General features: G+C 42.4%; 1 protein-coding gene across 1 annotated transcript in view; it reads right to left on the bottom strand. All coding sequences in view use genetic code 11, as the record gives it.

Annotated features, from left to right (window-relative positions):
* The window catches only part of EGR_07518 (Neurobeachin), a gene marked incomplete at both ends in the record, with an annotated part of 60,011 nt that overhangs the window by 30,500 nt on the left and 8,460 nt on the right, over positions 1 to 21,051 (bottom strand). Inside the window, 14 exons of the mRNA XM_024496767.1 lie at positions 697 to 916; positions 1,003 to 1,107; positions 2,382 to 2,435; positions 3,451 to 3,917; positions 4,534 to 4,714; positions 5,260 to 5,512; positions 6,895 to 7,030; positions 7,273 to 7,648; positions 8,491 to 8,719; positions 11,109 to 11,232; positions 12,034 to 12,115; positions 13,718 to 13,826; positions 17,303 to 17,493; positions 18,671 to 18,837. Coding sequence (XP_024348838.1) covers positions 697 to 916; positions 1,003 to 1,107; positions 2,382 to 2,435; positions 3,451 to 3,917; positions 4,534 to 4,714; positions 5,260 to 5,512; positions 6,895 to 7,030; positions 7,273 to 7,648; positions 8,491 to 8,719; positions 11,109 to 11,232; positions 12,034 to 12,115; positions 13,718 to 13,826; positions 17,303 to 17,493; positions 18,671 to 18,837 — 2,694 coding nt within the window. The remainder of the gene's footprint in view (positions 1 to 696; positions 917 to 1,002; positions 1,108 to 2,381; positions 2,436 to 3,450; positions 3,918 to 4,533; positions 4,715 to 5,259; positions 5,513 to 6,894; positions 7,031 to 7,272; positions 7,649 to 8,490; positions 8,720 to 11,108; positions 11,233 to 12,033; positions 12,116 to 13,717; positions 13,827 to 17,302; positions 17,494 to 18,670; positions 18,838 to 21,051) is intronic.

The following is a 21,051-nucleotide window of genomic DNA, read 5'->3' as shown; positions in this document are numbered from 1 at the left end:
TGTAAGCTTGGTTGCAGCAAATGCAGCTTTTAGAACCAGTTTAACCCTTACAACCTCAAATCTACTCCCGTGAACTGACTTGTGCTAAATGCGATCTAATGCAGATTGGGAGCACTGATGAATATATCCTAGAAAAGACATGGCTGGAAACCGAGACCTTGCGAGAACACCCTCTCCTTCCACTCTACAGAAAAAACCGCTTCGAAATTGTGCAGGGCCAAGAAACCCCAAAGGGCCACCTTACACAGTAGTCAAAGTGGGCCATACAGGATTGACAGTGTGAATATGCCTTAAGGGCGTGGTGAAACATTTGAAGACACTGTTTCTTGTTCAAAAACCATTTGAAATGCTCACTGCAAAAATGCAGACTTAATTTGTTCGAGAGCTAGTGGTGGTAAATTCAACATGCATCCACAATGAGACTGCAAAATTGATTGGACCTATCAAGAATAAGGGCCGAAAGAATACTGGAAGCATACGTAAAGTAGAATCGGAGGTGAACACACAGAAACACACAAACAAAGGTGACAGCGTATGCATTTTTGACCCCAATACAAAGGAAGTGTTCTAAAATTGGGAACAAGAAAGGAATCGGCAAGTAAACTATGCTGTAGAGTGTATAAGCTGTATAGAATGTCATGAAACCATAAATATCATCCCACAATCAACAACAAATTAAAACACTTTTCAGCCGACCTTCAGTGGTAGATGCAATGGGGTTGGCGGAGGCGGAAGATCCGAGACGCCAAGAGGCGGGAGAGACGGGAGTAGGGGATGATGACGGTGGGGCGCCCTTGCGTTGGCACAGGCTCAAGAGATTAACGGGGTCAAGCAGGTCGCGGTACTTGGAGACCATCAGCACGGAGAGAAAGTAGATCACCGCCAGGGCGACAAAATGCACCTGCCGTGTCTCCTCCTAGGGAGCCAGCCGAGACACAAAAACAATTATCGTGACGGGGGTAGTACTGAATGGCCTATTTTTTGCCATTTTAAGTCACTCACCTCCTCTCTGTAGACGATGTTGTGTAATCGGTTGATATCGACATTCTGGAGAAGTGATTCAATGTCCGCTAGGGGGTGAGCGACCGTCCTATCGAATACTCCGCCCTAGATGAGGGAAGAAGATGAAACAAATAATGACGGCCTGAAATCCTCTTTTTTAACGTTAACGATATCAAACCGTTTCTTGAAAAGTAATTTATCAAGAGTACAGCAGCTGGTAATTAAATTTTGTGTGAATAACTGAGGGAGGGGGGGGGGGGAAGGGGTTCAAGCCAGGGCTCCTGACTTTAAAAACAGGTGACAACGCAGCAGTAACACACACAATTAAGTGGTAAGTGTTTCATTGTTGTTAAATAAACGAGAAAGTGGGCAACAGTGGCGGTGAGGTCACATAAGACATATGAATGGTGCAAACGTCTTAAATGGGGCTCCAAAGAACGGTACATCAGCCATTCCAGTCTTGGTGGCTTTGCTCCCCCTCGCTCACAACCTCAAAGGTGAATCCTGTGATCCCTTAGCTGACGCTTGGACCACCCGCCTACTCAACGCATAAAAAATCAAATCCGCAGGCATAGAAGGTTGCAGTGCCCAAAAGCGGCACTTTTATGTCTCATTCGAAACAATATGCTCCAGAAGAAAAGCAAGTTCTTACGATTTCACTATTTAACAAACCATACTTTGCGAAACGTTCCGATTACCGAGAAACAGCAAAACCAGTCAGAGTACATGCTTTTTAAAGGCAAGATCGTCTAAGTTCCACAATTACAGGGCAAAATGGAGATGATGAAAAGGGGTTATGATCTAGAGTTGACCTCTACAGTTCTGCATATGAAGGATCTTTCTGCATGTAGCATTTTGAGAGACGCCAAAGAGGTACGTGAGATTTCAAGACTCACTACCGTCCTAGAGAGTAGAAGAATCAGGTGACTAGGAAATTTTGCAAACTATTGCAACTTGTAGGAGCTTGTAAAGTATGTTTTAAAGCATAGACATATGTCACTCCATGGATAATGGTGTTTCTTTTTGTGTCCATCAGATTCCTTTAATGCTTAAAATCATCATACCACCAAATGTGAGTTAAATTCAGTGAATGGCACATGAATGGAAGCTACAGAATCTTCTCCATAAACTTAATGCACAGCATTCGGAGAAGATATGGTATGCGGCAGTCGAACATACTACCCTAAAGTGGGTTTAATGAATGGGTTTTGATAATTAATCATTTAAAATGCAGAAAATTCATTTTTCGGGCAACTTGTCAATTCTCGATAATAAGGTGGATTTAGATCTCGCTATCGGGTATAACAATTGAGGGTGTTAGGGGGAACTGTAAGTCAAGGTCGATTCAGTGAATGATGAAGTGGTTGGCTCACACCTACATCAATGGGAAAGGCAAGGTCGCGGCGGAGACTAAGGGACTTTGCGCCATCCACCTGCCATGGATTAACATCAGACAGGAATAAATCTTGGAATATTAGTACCTCGTTCTTCACGTCCTTCACGTGCATCATGAAACGCGTCGTAGGGGACGCATCACCTGCAGACCGATTTGGGATGGGAAATGGCCTTTGAGTGCATTGCAGCGTTTGTTAAGCGAACAAATACAACCTATCACATCACATGGATATGGTTATCCTCAAACGAATCTGGTGGGGGTATTTACAGTCTTAGGGAAACTTCCACTTCGGAGTTCTAGAAGTTTCTTCACCGGAAGTGTAAATTCCCTCCCTTCGAGGTAGAATTCCAAACACTACAGGACATCTCACACTTGGCGATCCCGTTGACTTTCTCCTGATTGGGCAACACTGCGTAAAGTTGAAGATAGGATGCCAGCATTCCGCTTTAAGGCCCAGGCAGTCCAAGAGACGCACATAACAAACGTGGCTATCTGTGCGCTTCGACTGTTGGTAGTAAAACTCTCTCCCCAAACTCCTTACCTTCTTGACTGTCCAACTGGGCTTGCGACAGTGTTCGTGGTCATACTCACATGTGAGCAGCTTATGGCAAATCAACCCAATGTCCATTCCGTACTTCTGTGGCATGCACACTTATCATTTCGCCTTTTCTTGGCTCCAGCACTAGGCAATTATTAAGGGTGAAATCGAATGAACAGTTGGAAATTAAAAGCCCAATCAAAGTGGAAGCGCCTAGGGCCGGGTTATTTGTTTTCCATGCATATTCCAGCCACAATACCCAACCTACAACATCACGCCGTTATCCCTTGGCGAGAGTTGTATGGAATTTGGCGATCATCTTTACCCCATGGTAAAAACATTGCAAAAGTGCAAAACCATCTGACACGCATGGGGATAGCTAGGTGCTAATAGTAACCTAGATTAACTTTTCAATTATCATACAAAGTAAATAAATTGGAAAAGACCTTGTTTCAAACAAATTTGAGTGATAAATAAACCAGAATGTGGAAATGAGAGAGGAAGGAGAGCAAACCATAAATCCAGAAGAATAGTTCGCCATAGAGGGTCTTAATCCAAGTACAAGGCGTTGAAGACCGGGCGGGAGGCGTCGCAATCGCTCAAGGAAGACCACACATTCTCGGCTGAGAAAAGGAGTACCGGCAGCTGGATTGGCGAGACGCTGAATCACCTCTATTTTGTGACGCAACAATCCGTAGAAGTAGAAGGCGGATAGGGAGTGCCGCCTGACTCGAGTTGCGGCCGTCGCAGTAGTTACTGCGTTTGAGGTTTCGGCTAAATCAGCGGACGTCGATGACGACAGGGGTAGTGATGGTTGTGATGATGGCTGCGCTATCGACGGTGCCGAGTCCAAAGGTGGAAGGGGTGAGGGGGTATGGTGGTGTGGCGCCGGATGGGTGTACAGTTGGGATAAAATCTCGTCCGAAGGAAAAAAGTCTTTGAGACGGGCTTCAAGAGAGTTGCGAACAGCACACAGACAGGCTAAAAAGGAGGGAGAGAGTGATTTCTCAAGGCTACAAAAAGAGCACTCAGAACTGAGAGTAATCCAAACAAACGAAACTACTTGAATATCAAGGATGAGACACCATTTAATTTAATTGCATAAACAAATTCGTTGTTCAGTGCCTAAACATTTTTAATCAAATGATGAACAAATGACAGATATAGATCATTGAAAGGGAAAACGTATCGAGCAAAGTCACCTCTAACGGCAGGGGGTGAATGCGACGGGCTTTCTATTAAGCAAAACGCCTGTTTACTTAATCTACCATTCGTGCAAACAAAAAACAGTAAATAGAGATAGTTTTTCATTCGCCGAACAGGAAGAAAAAAACCAAGTAAGCGATTCTCTAATGAGAAGGATATTTCCGTTTGTCTGCAATTAGCTTAGGCGATGGGGCCTCATATGAATTCGGCATGCGTCAGATTTTTCTTTAAAACAAAAATCAACTATTAATAAACGCTAAACTCCAATCTGAAACAAGATACGCAGACAGCGAGACTGCAATTGTAGGCCTTGACACAGATTTAGCGAAAGATATAGAAAGTGTCACGAGAGGTCAAGGATATTATCTCGATGGAGAGAAGGAACACGCACCCAGTCGGAGGCATTGGCGGACGATGCCACCAGAATTCATGCCAGTCTCCTTTTCCAATGCACCAAGGTTGATGGAGGGCATGAAAACAACCACGTCCGCGATGTTGGCGACACGTAGAAGGAAACCGAGAGCAGTCTCCAATGAAAGACCGCTCGAGGGCTCCTGCACCTCCAGCTCCATCTGTAGGAGAGGGGGAGAAACCTAGTTGTAGCTTGTGGTTTAGGTAAAAACTGTACGATTTTGTTAGCTAGATGGCACCATAATTTTTGTCATTCAAATTTTATTATGGCTGAAGTAGAGAGAATGTAGAGAGCATCAAGCCCGACATTTAGTAGGAAAGGATTTTAGTTTTTATTACATATTTGGCTACGCGGAACCTTTTAGTCTCCCATGTTTTCATCTTTACGCCGGCAGCATGGAGTTTCATATCTCTAATGGCATTAATTCTAGCGCTGTACGCAATAACAAAGACTTCAGAGCCGAATAGAGTGCCAAAACGGTAGCAGAGCACTCGCGGACCTCTGACGTGGATGGCTGAATCGATGTCGCAAACCTAACTGCACTGGCCTTTTCGATCTCTCTTGATTAGACTACCACGACAGAAGTCTAGAGAAGAGCCACACTGGTTACAACGAAAGTATGGCTCTGTCTTGGAAGCCATTAGCCAAGGTGCGTCAAAAAAAGGACCTAAGCAGGGCCGAGAATAGGGAAAGAACTTTACTCACCGTAGGTGATGTGGTGGCGGCAAGGAGAGGCAGAAGACCACCACTAGCAGTAACGAGGCCGTCGGAGAGTTGGGAGACGAGGTGGATGAGATTGATAACGTAAACCTGGTTAGCAGGATCAGTGATGAAGGTTTGGAGGTTAGACAAGGCTACGCTCTCGCTTTCCTCCTCTGACTCTGTCTCCGTCTCCGTCTCCACCACCACCGCCTTTTCATTCGCCGTTGCCTCCTGCGGGCCTGCGGCTGTTATGGCGCTAAGAGGCAAAAGGGGACAGAGGCAAAGTTGGTTCATTCAGTCGTAACATTAGTAGCTCTTGAGCTGATGGCTTCGCGAGATGAGAAATCTGGAGATAGAATCATCAACAGACTACTACCATTGGAATTGGATGCTTCAGCTCCCATTAAGAGGTGCGATGAGAGGCCGACGCGACAGAGGAACTGAGGATTAGATTTAAAATTGTTGATAACATTGCAAAGGAATGGTAGATTCACAGTGAATACACTGTTTTGGAAGAATTCGTAACCTCGGGTGATATGACCACCACGAAAGTAAGATAGAGCCCGGAACAATATTATTGGTACCATTCTGTCTTCACGTTGGCGTGCTCCGTTATGACTTTATGAGGGTAGTCAATGTGATACAAGGGAAATAAAGATTGCCAATTTTGGCACTTAGAAAATAACAGAAACAAGTCAAAACATCCAGATTGAACAAGCCGACCGAATTGAGTAGTTTCTTCGAAAAAAGTGCTTCTGAGACCATTGATGCACTTTATGGGAGAAATCGGTAACTGAGAGTTAGCAAAAAAGGCCAAGTGGAGCACAAGGCCTTCACGCACTCAGAGGAGAAAATACATGCTATTCTTAAGGTGCGTATTTCACTAAAGTGGATACCACTTGCAAGACGTGGTAAAATATATTCCATGGTACCATTGGAATCGAATGAGCTACCTGGAACAGGTAGATGGAACAGAACATAAATAGAAAAGGACACGGTTTACAGAATCTGATTCCCAAACACTGTGAAACCTTACTCCCCAAATAAGCCCACCTAAGATAGTGTGTAATATTTTACCCTCCAATTAACAAACAATCTTTGTTGCGAAACACTGCGGAAAGCAAAATGGCTGTTCCATGGCTCCAAGTTTCATAGATACTTGAACCCTTGAATTGAAATTTATCACATAGAAATAATGGTAGAATAAAAATAGGCGTCAATATCGTCGCAGAAAGGCAAACACAATGTCAAAAAATGTAACACCTGAGGGTTACATGGTCAGAGGGTGTGAAAACTCACACCACTCATTAATATGAACGAAATTGTACGCGGTTGACCGCTGAAATTTATTAGAGTCAACAGCATCATGGTGCTAGTTGAGGCAAGACAGTGGATCGACTTGCGGCCCACTGTGAATATAACACATGCGACTTATCAAGTTATAATTTCAACAGCTGGTGGTTGTAGTCCTCCCGCAACGTTAGCATAGACGTATCATGAATCTAATGTGTCTTTGGGAGAATTTCGAGAACAAAGGTACACTAATCTCGATGCAAACAAAATCAATGCACCACACGGGCCAAAGGGGGTATTTAAAGAGGGAAAAAGTGGCAAAACGGTTATTGGTGATGAACTTACTGGAATTCGTCCTCAATAGAGCGGAGAACACTGTCAAGAAGGAGCTGGTGGAGGTAGGACCAGGTAAATGGTGGTATTCGGAAGGTCTGCGGCTCCACCTTCTCCGGTGCATGGTTCGACTTCTGCGTGGTCGTGGCTAAGAGGAGGAAGAAGAGAAAAGTTGGCCTTGTTCAGTAAGAAATAGGTTGGAGACAGTCTTGCTACCTCAACTACAGTCTAGCTAACACATCAAATGACATTCTCAAAATAGATATTACTGAATCAGTATACTAGTCAAACAAAGTGTTTACCATTTCGAGAATGCAAGATGTTATAACAATTTTCAAAAGATAATTTTTGTTCAGGTAATTGGTACACCAAAATGAAGTAATAGCATACCAGAATTGGTTTGAGCATGATCACCCTTATCCCCCTTTGCAGTATTAGCATGAGCAGTGGCAACAAGCGCAGTCGCATCAGCAGAGAGGTAGGTTTCAGCTTCATCGCCCTTCCCTTCCACCTTTTCATTAGGCCCAGCAGCTTCTAGAACCAGTTGATCTAGCAGATTGTCTACCAGCTTTCGGACGACTTTATCGGTTAGATCGACCTCTTTTACATCGGGAGACGATTCTCCCACTTCTTTGGAGGTCGCCGGTCCATCTACCACTGATTCCGTGGTTTCCAGGGGCTGTGGTTGCGACACTGACTGTAGCTGCGGACCTGGATCAGCTGCGTGCTGCGATGGCAACTCTGCCCGACTCTTCGCCATGTGAGCCTGTAACGATGAAGGAATAAATGCACAGCGAATGCACTTAAAAATTACTAATGCTACCATCTTCATTATTTTAGGGAAGCATAAAATAATTAACTTAAATAACCGTTTACTGCTGTTCATTTGTTTAAGTTCATTGAAGACTTCAAAATGGATTGACTCTTTAAAAGGTAACAAAGACGGAGCCACCCATCATTCTACCCAATTTCATATTTATGAAACGTTTCTAAATGGCTAAAAAACCGGGAATTAAACTGCAATATTAATAGGCTTCTCATGGGTACGAAAAGGGCACTACTCCTCCCAACTTCATCAAGGATTTACAACTGAGAAAGGAAGAGAAGCATAACTGCCCATCAGATTTTCTCCCATTGTTTCGAGCAAAATAGTAGAGGGAAGATTGCTTGAAGAAAGATTATGAATATAGGAATTGGTGAGGGGGTTAAATCGATGGAACCATCCATCAATCACTCCAATCACCTCTCCTCCCTTGAAGCCCTAAAAGTGGGAAAACTTGTTGCAGCCAGAGTGACAGTATCAAGGAGGAATGTAAAGACCGAATCTGATAGGTAGTTAGTGCAATGATTCATCACTCCTCTTTCCGTCTTCACCTTTAATAAAGATTCAAAACACTCAATCATCTGAAAGAAAAAGGAACGAGACAGAAGGAACATTTGGTAGTTAGTCCAACGGAGTTATTCAGCGCTTCTCCCCATCGCACCACCAGTGAATTTTTCTTGAGAGGAAAGAGATACCTAGGAAAGTTACCCCTTACCTATACTTCGACTTTCCTTCTGAAAAAAAATACTTAAAGTGATGCATCATTTTTTAAAAAAGAAAGGGACCTGGTGGTTAGCACGACGAAATTCTTCGAAGGCGATGCGCGAGTGAAGAATGGCCAGAGTGTCAATCCACACTCGCCACCCACCAAACTCAAAGCGAAGGGCGTAAAAGAGGAGGCAGCGCAGCACCTCCATTACAGTCGCGGTTGCGTAGCTGTTCTGTCGGTTCTGTGGGAACAGCGATGCCAGTCCAATCACCCAGTCCTGCCACACCGACATTTGCAGCACCGCTCTAAAAGTGATATGGGGAGGAACAAAGGGAAAAAAGTTTATATGCATGGCTGATGGCAATGCGGGTGGGGACGTAGGCGATGACCCACTTCTTTCTCCCATGAGGGCCAAGTGCCTCAAGATTTTCAACGGTCTGAGGATGCTGTGAAACCAGTGTAAATGGGAAGGCAAAGGCAAATTTGGAAGTTTGGTAGTAAGAAAGTAGTAACCGCGACTAAAACCACTCCCACCTCTAAAAAATAAACTAGCTCAATTTTTTTGATCGTCTGGAAAATTACGAAACGAGCGAATAGCGAAAAAATGCGACTAATATTTAGTTCAAACAATGAGAGGTGGTAATGAAGGGAAACTACCCTCTTTTATTTATAGGAGTAGTAGAAAGAGTAATAAATTGGATACAAGCGAAGCGGTACAAAAGCAAAAAAAGTTATTTAGAAAGAAATACTAAGCTAGTGACATAAATTCTACATCCTTTTCCTCCACGAAAATGAATGATAAAAAACGACTTGAATAAATCTGAAAGAGACAACGGTAAAAATAGTATAAATTAACTTTAGCGGAATACTTCCCCCCTTCTCCACACAACGTTCAGAGGTTTCATCTTTTTCACAGCAAAAAGGGTATAAGCAACAGTTTGCGAAAAGAAACAAACGACTATTAGCTAAAATACTGGGACACGGGTATCATTCAAAGAAGCTCTAGTTTTATGCAAGAATTACAAGTTTCGGGTTTTTTACAACCAGAGGAGATTATTATATCCACTACCTATTGCGTTATACGCCAAATTTAAATATCAACAAAATAAATTAAAGGACAAGGATGATTCTACTAATGGATAGAAAAAAGTCCTCATACCCTTACAGTGAAGCTGACGAGGGGCACAAGGTAAGAATTCAAGTAAATCAAGCGATGCCACTATCAATGGACAGTTTTCTTCCTCCTCAAATAGAGCTTAGGTATCCAGTTCTTAATAGACAGAACAGACAGACAGATCCATTAGATGGGGTAGTGCAAACAAGCTGGAGGATAAATTATAAAATACTTTGAGAGCAGGTGTAAGAAAGTCCACCGCATTGAAAGCAAATCCGTTAAAATGCCTCTAAGTTTTCACCAGTCAAAAAAGTAGGGAAGAGTGATTTAGTACGCCGAAGTGGCATGGGAATGCTCTCGGGACCGTAAAAATGTTAGATTTCCCGTCCTAGGAAGGAGATAGTAAACCTAGTCGGAATCGGCTAGATGTCGGATGACCTAAGAAGTTTAGTTCCATTTAAGATCGTAAGGAGTAGATTTTGACAAGACGAGTAATTCCCAAGGCCTACATTTTAAGGTCGGTGGAGGCCGACCAAAGTCCACAAGATTATAAACGTTTCCTTCGCGCTTCAAATAGTTGGAGATATTACAAGAGATGTTTTCACTCTCATGTAGAAGTGGTTGTTCATTAAGAGTTCAAAAAATGAGTGTGTTGATAAACTCTTGAAGGGTTATTTACAATGTAAAGGGAAATTTATCATTGATGCTAGAAATGATGTCAAAACAGATGGCGATACCCTTCGGTTCAAGAAAAGGTATTTTTCATGGAAATAAACGGCCTCCTCTAACAAGCTGAGCCATTCAAAACGTCAGTCGGCAGAAAGCATCATAAAGAAGTAATTAATTATTCAAGAGGAATCATATATCAATATGAATTTAAATTCCAGGGTAACCCTAGTATTACTCTGATACCGTATAAAAAAGCAAAGTTGAATAGAACGCAGGAGGGGAAAAATGGCACATGACATTTTTCGCCATCCTAGAAAATGCTGAAAGTCAGTTAGTCTGCATGGTCATAAACCAAAACACCCTAAGTTTACACAGTAAGCTTCTGCCAAAATAAATGTCGGTGCGTTTTGCATAGATAAAAACAAACAAAACAAGTCACTGAAAACTATGTCTCATAAAGTCAGATGGCTTTCAGTCTTATTTCGAAAAAAACTGCATTTTTCTTAAGCAGGAGTTCTAATTTCAAGAATTCGGGTTTCTATTGCCTGAAAAGTCTGAGCAATACCGAAATATTTTAAAAAATGAAAACGTGTCATATTTAGATTCACGAAAAATTAAAGGGGACTGCGTAATCATTCACTCAACTTAATGCCCATTGAATTCGATTAGTACCGACACAAGCTGTTCGGGAGACAGCTGACGCCTCGAAGCACAGAAAGCGTTCAGTTGTACAAAAAATTGGCAGTTTGAATGAATGTATACATATATGGAATTAAATTGATAGGTGGGATTTCAAGAATGCAAATTTTTGCGACAAAATTTTAGCGTGCGTATGAATGAAACCTGATCATATGCCGTCAAACAGAGGGAGCAAGAGATAAAGAAGTAACAAATCCAATCGACCACCGTACCGACGATTGACATCGGAATTGAGGCAGAGGGCAAGGAGGTGCTCTAAAAAGACCTGTCGAATAGTCATCAGTTCAGCAGTGCGTTTCGAGTGGATGATTAGCAGAGCGATCGTCTTTAGCAAAGCTGAAACAAGAGCAAAAAAAGCAAAATAGGTGAGTTTCTCAGTATTGGTGCCAAATTAGATTGCAGCGCCTTGGTTCTGACGAAAGCCAGCCAATGTTTGGTCAACGATGGATAGGGTTAAAGTCAGTATCCCTGTTTTACCACTCATCGGCAGTACAGATGGGGCAGCAAAGGTAAAAGTTGAGTTAGTTGACGTTGGCACCGAGCTAGGTCGTAGCATTTCACCTTTCCAGATTCTACCCTATTTGTTTGATCTACGTCAAAATGAACCTTAAATAAATGGGACGATATTATGGGTCTGAAATAAGGCACCGAAATTGGCAATGCAATGATAGATGAGTGCATTAACATCTTTTTAGGTGAGAGGGTGTGATTGAGAGACTGTCACACTTTTGAAGCGAAGTAATGCATATTTTTATTGGATAAGGCAGTTAATTAAGGAAAGCCCCCTTTTAAAGGCTATACGTGGATTTCTAAACGGATTTTTTCTCAAAATACTAATTAAGTTGTTTGTTGAGCATCATCAAAATTTTACTGATTTGCAACGAAACAGAAACAGTGCATAACAACTGAGTTAGCCAGTTAAGTTAAATGATACGCAAAGTATAATCATGAAATAAGTGCAAAAGGCTTCACTTAAAGCATGAAATCTAAATCACTTCGTGACTTTAAATTTCCAAGATTGATATGAATACAGATTGTTAGTTGAAAAAATAAACGGGAAGAAGGAGGAACACGACACACATTCAGTGAAAACATGTGAGAGGATCAAGGCCTACAGAAACGGTGAGTGAAACCTACCCGGGTTCTCAATTCTCTGTGCTTGGCTAGGATAAGGGAGCACTTTCTCCGTCAATTGCAGCGTCATATCCTCTGTCAGAAGCTAGGAGGGGAAGAGGAGGAGAAACCGAACAATGAAAATGAGTGGGACAAAATTAGAAACTCTGGTAGTACCCATGTTAAGTGAAGAAAAAGTAGGCAAGACTAAGAGACCCTGATTTCAGTGTCTACCCAAAACCTATTGGGGCACTGTAATAACAAGATGGGACTGGGAAAAAGTGCATCAATCGAGTTTAGATTGAACTGAATGCTTAAAAAACTTAACATCATGCATTTAAAGTATCACTGTAATCTAATGGTAGTAGTAAATAGCACTGTTATGTGTAATGAAGACGAAGCGGTAAAATGTACACGGGAAGCGAGAATTCACTGACAGACGGCTCCGCTCACGACTGGCAGCATCACCCGATGACATTCCACGCATGTCTGCTACGATTAGCAGATTTGATTAGGCTAATCTGAAACGGTTGAGTACGAAAACCCCTCAAGTTCAGATAATATTATTTGGTGTTTAGGCTTTTTAAGACACATTCAGCCATTTAGACATGATTTACGCCTGGTTGGGTTTATTGATGAATCGTTACATGATACTGTACCACCTACAGAATAACTCTCCCTTCTTGGCTCTTATGGGCAACCATTAGAGGACTTCCGCATCTATGTTGAGTAGGAAAATCGACGATGAGAGAATCAAGTGTCGTGTTTAACGCAGAAAGTGAAGAACTAAGTAGATTACAACCACATCAACTGAGAAGGGGCAATGATGCTAGGCACTAAGCGGATATATCATCTACTCACCATGGCTTAACGACAACTGAGAAAAATGTGAGACTAGCAATTCGTTCCTCGCTTTTTTCACGTTCGTTATAAAAACGGGCCATTTGGCATCTGATGAGGAGTAACTATTGTATGCTCCGCAAAGTTGGTGGACTCAAACGAACCACTCACCACTTTATCGCCGCAAGACTAAACTTTGTGCGTGGATGTAGGCGTGGTGGGCTACAGACGCAATGCTTGGGCATTCATCGTCCATTTACTGAAGGCCAAACTACAAATGATTAGGGTCTTGACCCGTCTCTCTCTGTCTACCCGATACATCTAGGCACAACTGGAACGTGTAGGAGAACATCCCCTTCCTGAGACCTAGCTAGGACAGACAGGAATGGTCAATTAATAAGTGGAAAGAAAATGCCATTCTCAATCTCACGATGCCAAGCAACGCATTTCAAGACAAAACTGATCCGCTTCATCCATTAAATTCCCCTGATGGTAGTTCTCCATCATCGGTGAAATGCAATGCAAATTTGGGAAGTAAGAGGCAGACGTGAAGGTAGCTGAGGCCCGTTTGTTTGCTTTAAGAGATAAATATTTCATCACAGTGGAAATCGCAGCATATTTTTATCTCATCGGGATAGGATTGCAAATCATAGTAGTGATTCGTTCAACCAATAAAACGTGCTTTTTAATATGGAAGCATAAGTTTGAATCCAAATGGGAGGTTCCATATCTAAACTAGGTGAAAAACTGGAGAGAGCTTAACACCCAACTCAATGCGTGATTGTGATTCCACAAAGGACAGGAAGGGCATGTTTGTTGTAGCACACTAAACTATAAGGAAGAAAAAGTGTAATAGAGAGGAACACACCTCGAAGAAGACATTATAGGCCTTCATGGTGAAGGCGGGTGACACTGCAGCGAAGCGGTCGCAGAGCAGGCTGAAGATGCTGTGCTGAGCCACTGCTTCCTGCTTCCGTCTAAAATACACAAAAGTGGCTCAGATTAGCATCTGTCAATCACGCTTAATGATGGGATCCACGAACGTCAAAGAGTCACCTTGAGCTTAATTCAAGCCTCTTCTAAAGAGACGTGTAGGAAGCTCAATACTGACAGACAGCACAACCGTCTGGAATGGTGCAACTGCGCCACCAATTCTTAGGATCTTGGTTTCTAACATATGCGGGGTCTTGTATTTTTTCCTGTCTCCAAAGCCATAATCAATTGACAAAGGCTTTAGAACTGATGTCTATATTGACGAAGACCGCCTAAATGTCATTCGGTGGTTCAAGTTAAGCATACTCATAATAACTGATCGACCCTTGACCTTAGAGTGAGTATTAGTACACTTTAAGTGCATTTCTGCCTGATAGGAGTCGACCAAGAGGGAGTGAGAGAGGGCGCGGCTCCTTGGAGAGGTTGGAGATTGACCAAAATGGGCACGTTTTCTGGGATTGATGGCACCCCCACCAACCGTGTATCATCCTTTTCCAAGAGCCGCACTATCGCTGCCTGTTTCGCGATGTAGACTACGGGTTGCCCAATTTTTTTCATGTAATGTGTTAGCTTCATGTGAATTATTCAGGCAGCTCGCTTACACATCTTACATCAGCTTATCTGAACACCTATTCACATCTAACAGAAATCTTTTAGCTCATTAATGCCTACGGTTTACAAAGCTAAAAGCTGACTGAATTGTCACTATGTGATGAAACAACTACCCATTGACTGCATCCCATCAAAGCTGGTTTGTCAGACTTAATTATAAGGGTTTCTCTCATACCATAATGACAACAAAAACTTTTCAAAGATGACTCAGCAGAAGTAGAGCAAAATGGAATTGGTCGCAGTAGACCTAGCGACCCGGGTTGATTTATGGCTTGATCGATGAAAGGTCTTTTAGTGCTCAGTTTGATAGTCAACATGGGTGGAAAATTCTTTCAAAATTTGTAATTAAGGCAATAACCGAGGTGAGTGGGTTTACTTAGTGCTATAAATATAACTGGTTCGATGGATGATGTGACGTGTCGCCTAGTACAGCCACTTGAGATTGAACCACACGAATAGTCACCTCATTTAAAATGCCAAATTCTTACCCGTGAGTGCCTGAAATTAGGTAAGTCCTTGGAATTCTATCATAAAATTCCATGATTTTGCAAATATTTCAAATGCACACACTGTAGCGACCACAGGCAAGTAAAAAATTCCCATTACTTTCGACGGTGCTGTTATGCAACGGCGAAGTAGAAGGGAGGGCAGTTTGAAACATAAGCGCAGTGCTCAGCCGGGAGCGAAGGCTGAGACTGGTAGAAAACTCACAGCTCAGTGTATTCAACCTTTTAGCAGAGAATGTCAGCTTTTGAGATAAGCCGTGTGGAAGACCAGGCTTCAGGCAAGAAAGCCGTTTCGGAAAAGTGGGTCAATTTGGGTGAATTTTCGTACTTGAGTGAACAGGGCGCATTGATGTTTGTATGGCTGTGACAAAGACGGGAGGAGAAACCATCTGATCGAGACTTACTTATCCACGACAATTTTACACTTTCCTACCGGTGCCTGTTTAGTAGGGCTAAATGTCCGCCATAAAAAAAGCATATTTTTCCCTCTTGATCAATGGCAAAGTTCGCTACTAAGCATCAAAGACAATGGATAAATGAAGACAGACGAATTAACGAGGCACTGCTCAAACTGGAAACTGGAGGCGGAAGAGATTTAAGGGCCCACCCTTGAACCATCTAAGTTCAACGTTTTTAAAGCACTAAACTACTCAATTCCCTACCCACGCTCTGCCAGTGAGGTAGACGTTAAGAAATGCTAACACAGTTTGTAGTGCTTCTGCAAGCGCGCCTGCCACTTGACTAACACCACCACCTCCCCCTAACGCCTGCTTAAGAAGCAACGAAACACCCTCAAATCAGATCCGGCTGCCTCACATTTAGCTCAAACACTTCTTAATCAAGGCGAAATGGGATACACAAGCGCAACTGAGATTATCACAGGGACTCAGCGCCACAGGCTGCCACTTGGCAGAGGCGAGAGGGAGAGGGCAAGAGTGGTGACCTTGAAAATCAAGTCATGAAGTGGAGAGAGAAAGCAGGACTGAACAGACCTAATAACTACATGGGCTTTTGAGCTCGCAGACACCTTTCACTTATAACAAGTGCATTTAAAGACCAAGGTTTATGATTATCTAATTCTCCATACCATTTCCACAGTCTCCGGAAAATATTGGTAGGTTATTCCAGCCTTTTAAAATATAACCATCTTGCATATATTGGTGCGAATACAATTTCGTTTAGCAGGCTTTTCATAAAGCAATACTTGACATAATTTCCACAAAACATTTGGAAAATGCTAATAAGTATTTTGTAGACTTGATGAATTTGGTCGAAATCCACCAATTCCGTGTTATGATACATCACGTAGAGACGGTAATCTGGAAGTTGTTCGTGGGCATCCCCAGTAAGAGAAAAGGTAATGGGACCCAGACACACCTTTTATATGCTCTCAATGTCTTTTTCTCTTCTTCAAAGCTGGCCAACTGATTCCGGTAACAATCAGCAGCAGCTTTACAAGTTTGTAAGTCTAGAGCGCCTTCGTTCCCTTCTCACCAGATACGGAGATGTGGAGACAATGCTTTGCCCCGCATAGCTGACTTATGCAATATCCGTCCTTGTAATAGGAGTTGCTCATCAATGTCCTAACTCTGGCGTTGATAAATGTCCAGAAAGCTCTTTCCAAAGGTTCCGATTGTAAAGACTAATTATAATTCCCTCCTTAAGCTCAGTTAAACATCGCTCTGAAGCAAACGGCAGCTGAAAGTGGGAGCTCACTGGATTGAAGCGAAGATAAGCCATTGCAAAAACGCAAAATTTGAACTAACATTATATCCCCTTAGGGAATAACATGAAGGCAAATGACTCAGAGTCGGAACAAACCTTTTCTTTCTTCAAAAGAAGATAATCCTCGCAAGCAATTTCATGCAGCTACTCCATGGTTATCAAAAGTCCTGCTTTCAACTTAGCTAAAAGGCTTAATAGACAGATTCATCGAGGAGATTACATTACAAGAAGCTTCATTTTAGGGCATGATGATAGGGGTCAAACAAAAGTGTAATCCTAAAGCAAATAGACGCGCCACATCGTTATTATCAAGGAGGGCAGAAACAGCAAATTCGATTTGCCCTCCGGCTTTATTGGTTTCTTGCTTTCGAGGCCATAACCCCTTCGCCTTTGCTGAAAACGAGAGAATGGAAAAATTCTATTGGAAAGAATAACAGGGATCAGTGGGATCATATAGCGGTTACCTCATCGAACTTCACACTAAAGTAACCTATGAAGCCTTTCGAATCTACACTAAATACTGCTATTGAAAAAATACCACGGATTAAGAGGTCGAGGTGAACCCCACACCGTTTCGCAGCTATGTCGCCTTTCTGGCAGTCAAATAAAATCCTTACTTGGACTTGCTGTATTTGAGGAAGAAGCCTAGCAATTTGAGCGCATAAAGTCGCGAATCTTCGTCAGGCAGGGTGAGGAGTTGGAAAACGCATTGAATACCATCGTGGCGGTCGAAACACGGCACCATCACCGCAGGATGCTGGGACATTAGAGCCACGGCAAAGTAGAGCACGTCTTTCAAATTGTCCGACTAGGAAGCGAGGCATGAAAGAGAGGAGCGGATGAGACAGGGATCAATATTCTCGAAAGAGTAAAAATAGGCACACGGTGCCGATTCTAGAAAGTAACCTTGGTTTGAAGCAGCATACTCAGTCTGCCACACAACCGGACATCAAGCCATTTAGATCTGGTTAGTTACACAGATCTGAGGATTGAAGCTCGATCGTTTTACTCAGAGGACACAATCACACAATTTGAAGGCATTCTGATCCACACAAAGGATGACCTGGACTAAGTTCAACAAATTTTAAAAATGATATACAATATTGTACTAAACTGTTTAAATAGGAAAATAGGTGATGCGAGTTTTTTGGGAAAGAAAATAATATCAAACACGTGATACTCCATTCCAGATTTTTCAAAAAACCTGCGATTTTGGACCCTCGGTTCAACCTTTACTGTGATGCTCACTGCGAATTCATTACGACTAAAGAATTTTGTATGATACGCAGTGCATTCGACCACAGGGCTTCGGACACTTTAACAAATATGTTTGCTTAAAAATTTAACCTTTTCCCTTCAAATGTAACATGCTGTGACCATTACCTTAAAAGTAATAGAGGCTAATAAATGGAAATTTTCTGCTATCAAGCAAATGAATGATAGAGGGCTTGGTAAGCCTTGAGAAACAAGTTCTGGTCTTCAACGATCTCCAACTACATTTTGAGCATATTATTCAATACCACAGCATCACCTCACAACACTTCACAGCTCCAAGCGGGTTAGATAACTGGGAGTTTAAGAGGAATTTGCCAAGGAAATTGAGATAGGCACTTTTACAACAACTCAATAAGCGATATAGCAATAACTAAAATGGGAAGGTGCAAATGGTACACATCAAAGTAACCTCGAATCAAGATGATGCTAACCGCTAACCACAATCCTATTGGTAAGATGCTGAAGAAATTTGGTGGCAAGGTAGGCACAAAGCCTTGCAAATCAGACCATCAACCTGCCTACCAGGCAGAGAAATGCAAACTTAAATAGGGAAACTCAATGACTGTCTATTGCGCTTGGGTGTAGAGTATACGCCCCTAATCTCGCGTGCCCCAGTATTGCGTCAATGGAGGAGCGGTTGCTAAGCTACAGCAAGGGAAACATAAATAGGGTAGGAGACGGAGAGAGAAAAAGGAATAGCGAACAGGTACCTCTCTAACAGTGCAGAGGAAGTTGAAGAGATAGTCCACCTCCTCGCCGTTGGGTGGAAAGTTACCGTTGTAGGGGCTGAGCTGATACTGCTGAAGGATGAGCGGCTTTATGAAGAGCAGAAGGTTGGAGCGAATTCGCGCAAGGTACTTCAGTGATGGTCTCTCATCTATAAATACGTATAATGGTTAAAGATTATCATATCTGTAGACATGGATGATACCGTGGCTAATTAAGTTTCCCGGTAGAGTATTGAGCATGGATTACACGATTTTGAAGAATATTCAGGACACAAAGCGTGGAGGAAAGCACGAAGACAATCTTAGTGATCGATACCATGGACTGTGAAGTCGGTTAAGCAGTCGAAAAAGACGCCTTAAGCACTTTATTGACCTACATGGATCACTCTTTCAAAGTTAAAAACTGTCCCTTTCTTCAAAGTGTACATCAGCATATTTACTCATGAGGTTTGGTGAATACGGGTGAATGCATGATGCAGATACGTGTGACTAATACCACATCCGGTATTTTAACACCAACAACTCCATTTCGGTTGGTTGCAGCCATTAATCATAGGTCCGCTCCTTTCAACTTCGCCTATTTAGTTGCAGGATCAGATTTGCGATTGCTCATTTTTAAATTGCGTCTACCAACCAAAATGGTTCGCCTCTATAGCCGTTACAACGAAGGAGGGTAGGTCTCGGAACGCCCCCTTTCCAATGGTTTACAGTTTGCTTCATCACCAAAACTATCAAATAAACCTTAGTCAAGCAATAACTTCATTAATATCTTTACCTACCTATCTGACTTCACTAGTTCCATAGCAAAACTGAACCCAATAAAAAAGAACTCGGCTAGCACAAGACCTGTGTTTTGCATGCATAAAAAGTACTCGATGTGACATATCCAAGCGAAACCGATTCGTAAACAATTCTAGGCATACATGAGGAATGTTAGCATCAAAAATTCTACTTTCATGGGCAATTAAAATTATAAAAATATAAGCATCTTTGAGTCATCAAACAGCTTGAGCTATTTCTGGGTGATATGCTCTGCTACCACATACCGCGCCTTCATCAAATGCTCTACAACAGACTTAAACTCGGCTCGTAAGGCAGGCAACGATCTCAAACTGTATGCCCTAGGCTCAAAGTAACAGGAACATGATGGAGCACGAGAAGGAGTATCGAATGCATTCTACAAAAAAGTTGTTGCAGAGGCCTAGGTCGTGAACCCCATTAACTTTTTGGTCACCTGATATAATCCAAAACACATTTTTAAAAGAAAAAAGGTGAATGAACTGGCCAGATTCGGCATGTCGTAGGCTTAAAGTACATGACATGCAGGCGGACGAAGGTATCCACATTTGGAAACAGGCGCCCGAATCAATGTCGAGCATGGGTGCAGATACGTGGGGTGATTAATCACGGTGGAATTGTATGGAGGCGAGCTAGAGCTAAGAGAAGGCATTTTGTGTACCGAGGAGGCGCGGGAAAGAAACCTATCTTACCTCAAACTAACATAGTGACAGCACTTCGGCGAAACAGTGATCGGAACGATTGTACTCCATCAACACTAAGGTGCAAACAAGGCCTTAAGGAGAATGCGGTAGTGTTCCATTTATTTTTATTCCAGCAATTCCATTCTATCAAGGCTTTCGTGAAGTCACTTTTAGAGTCGTAACAAACATTCTTAAAAACAAATCAGTATTTGCCAGCAAATAAAAGGCTATATCAAGAGCTTTTGTGATGCAAATAGTGTTCGAAGCTATGAAAATAGCATTTGAAATAAGTGGAATACCATAGGCTTAAGTTTCAAATAGTGACAGGCCGATTCCATATTACTCATGCCATATTGCTCACCAACCAAAGCAGAAGGTGGTTAGTCTCCAATGCATTGACCTTGAACTCACCTTTGTAGGCAAATGCTGTCACCAAAGCCGGTTACAAGGAATCACACTTTCAGAAAGTTAGCAGACCTTCTGCTTAATTATACAGGAAATAGCAGATGAAATCTCACGCATCAGCAACTTGGGCGCGCATGATTAAAAGTTGGTCAAACCACTAAAACTACCACTAAAAGTGATGCGAGACCAATTACACAAAATGCCATAAAAATTGGCTTTTCCAAAAATTAAAATGGATGTTACTAAAAACTCACTTTAGTCAAAGAAACGCCAAATTGGAAGCGAATCTTTTAGTTACAATCTTTGGAGTGATGTTCTTAACGCACTGAGCCAGCAAATACTCAGGGTACAGTAGAGAGTGACATAAAACGCCGCTGTTAGCACAAGCCTAGTAAGGTGTGGCCTGAACGGTAAAGAGGCCTTCTTCTATGCAGGCCTGCTGTTTAAGTAAAGCATTTACCGTAAAGAATGGGATTT

The sequence above is a fragment of the Echinococcus granulosus genome (assembly GCF_000524195.1).
Source record: "Echinococcus granulosus chromosome Unknown EG_S00079, whole genome shotgun sequence".
Taxonomy (NCBI): domain Eukaryota; kingdom Metazoa; phylum Platyhelminthes; class Cestoda; order Cyclophyllidea; family Taeniidae; genus Echinococcus; species Echinococcus granulosus.
This window is presented reverse-complemented; position numbering and strand designations above follow the sequence as displayed.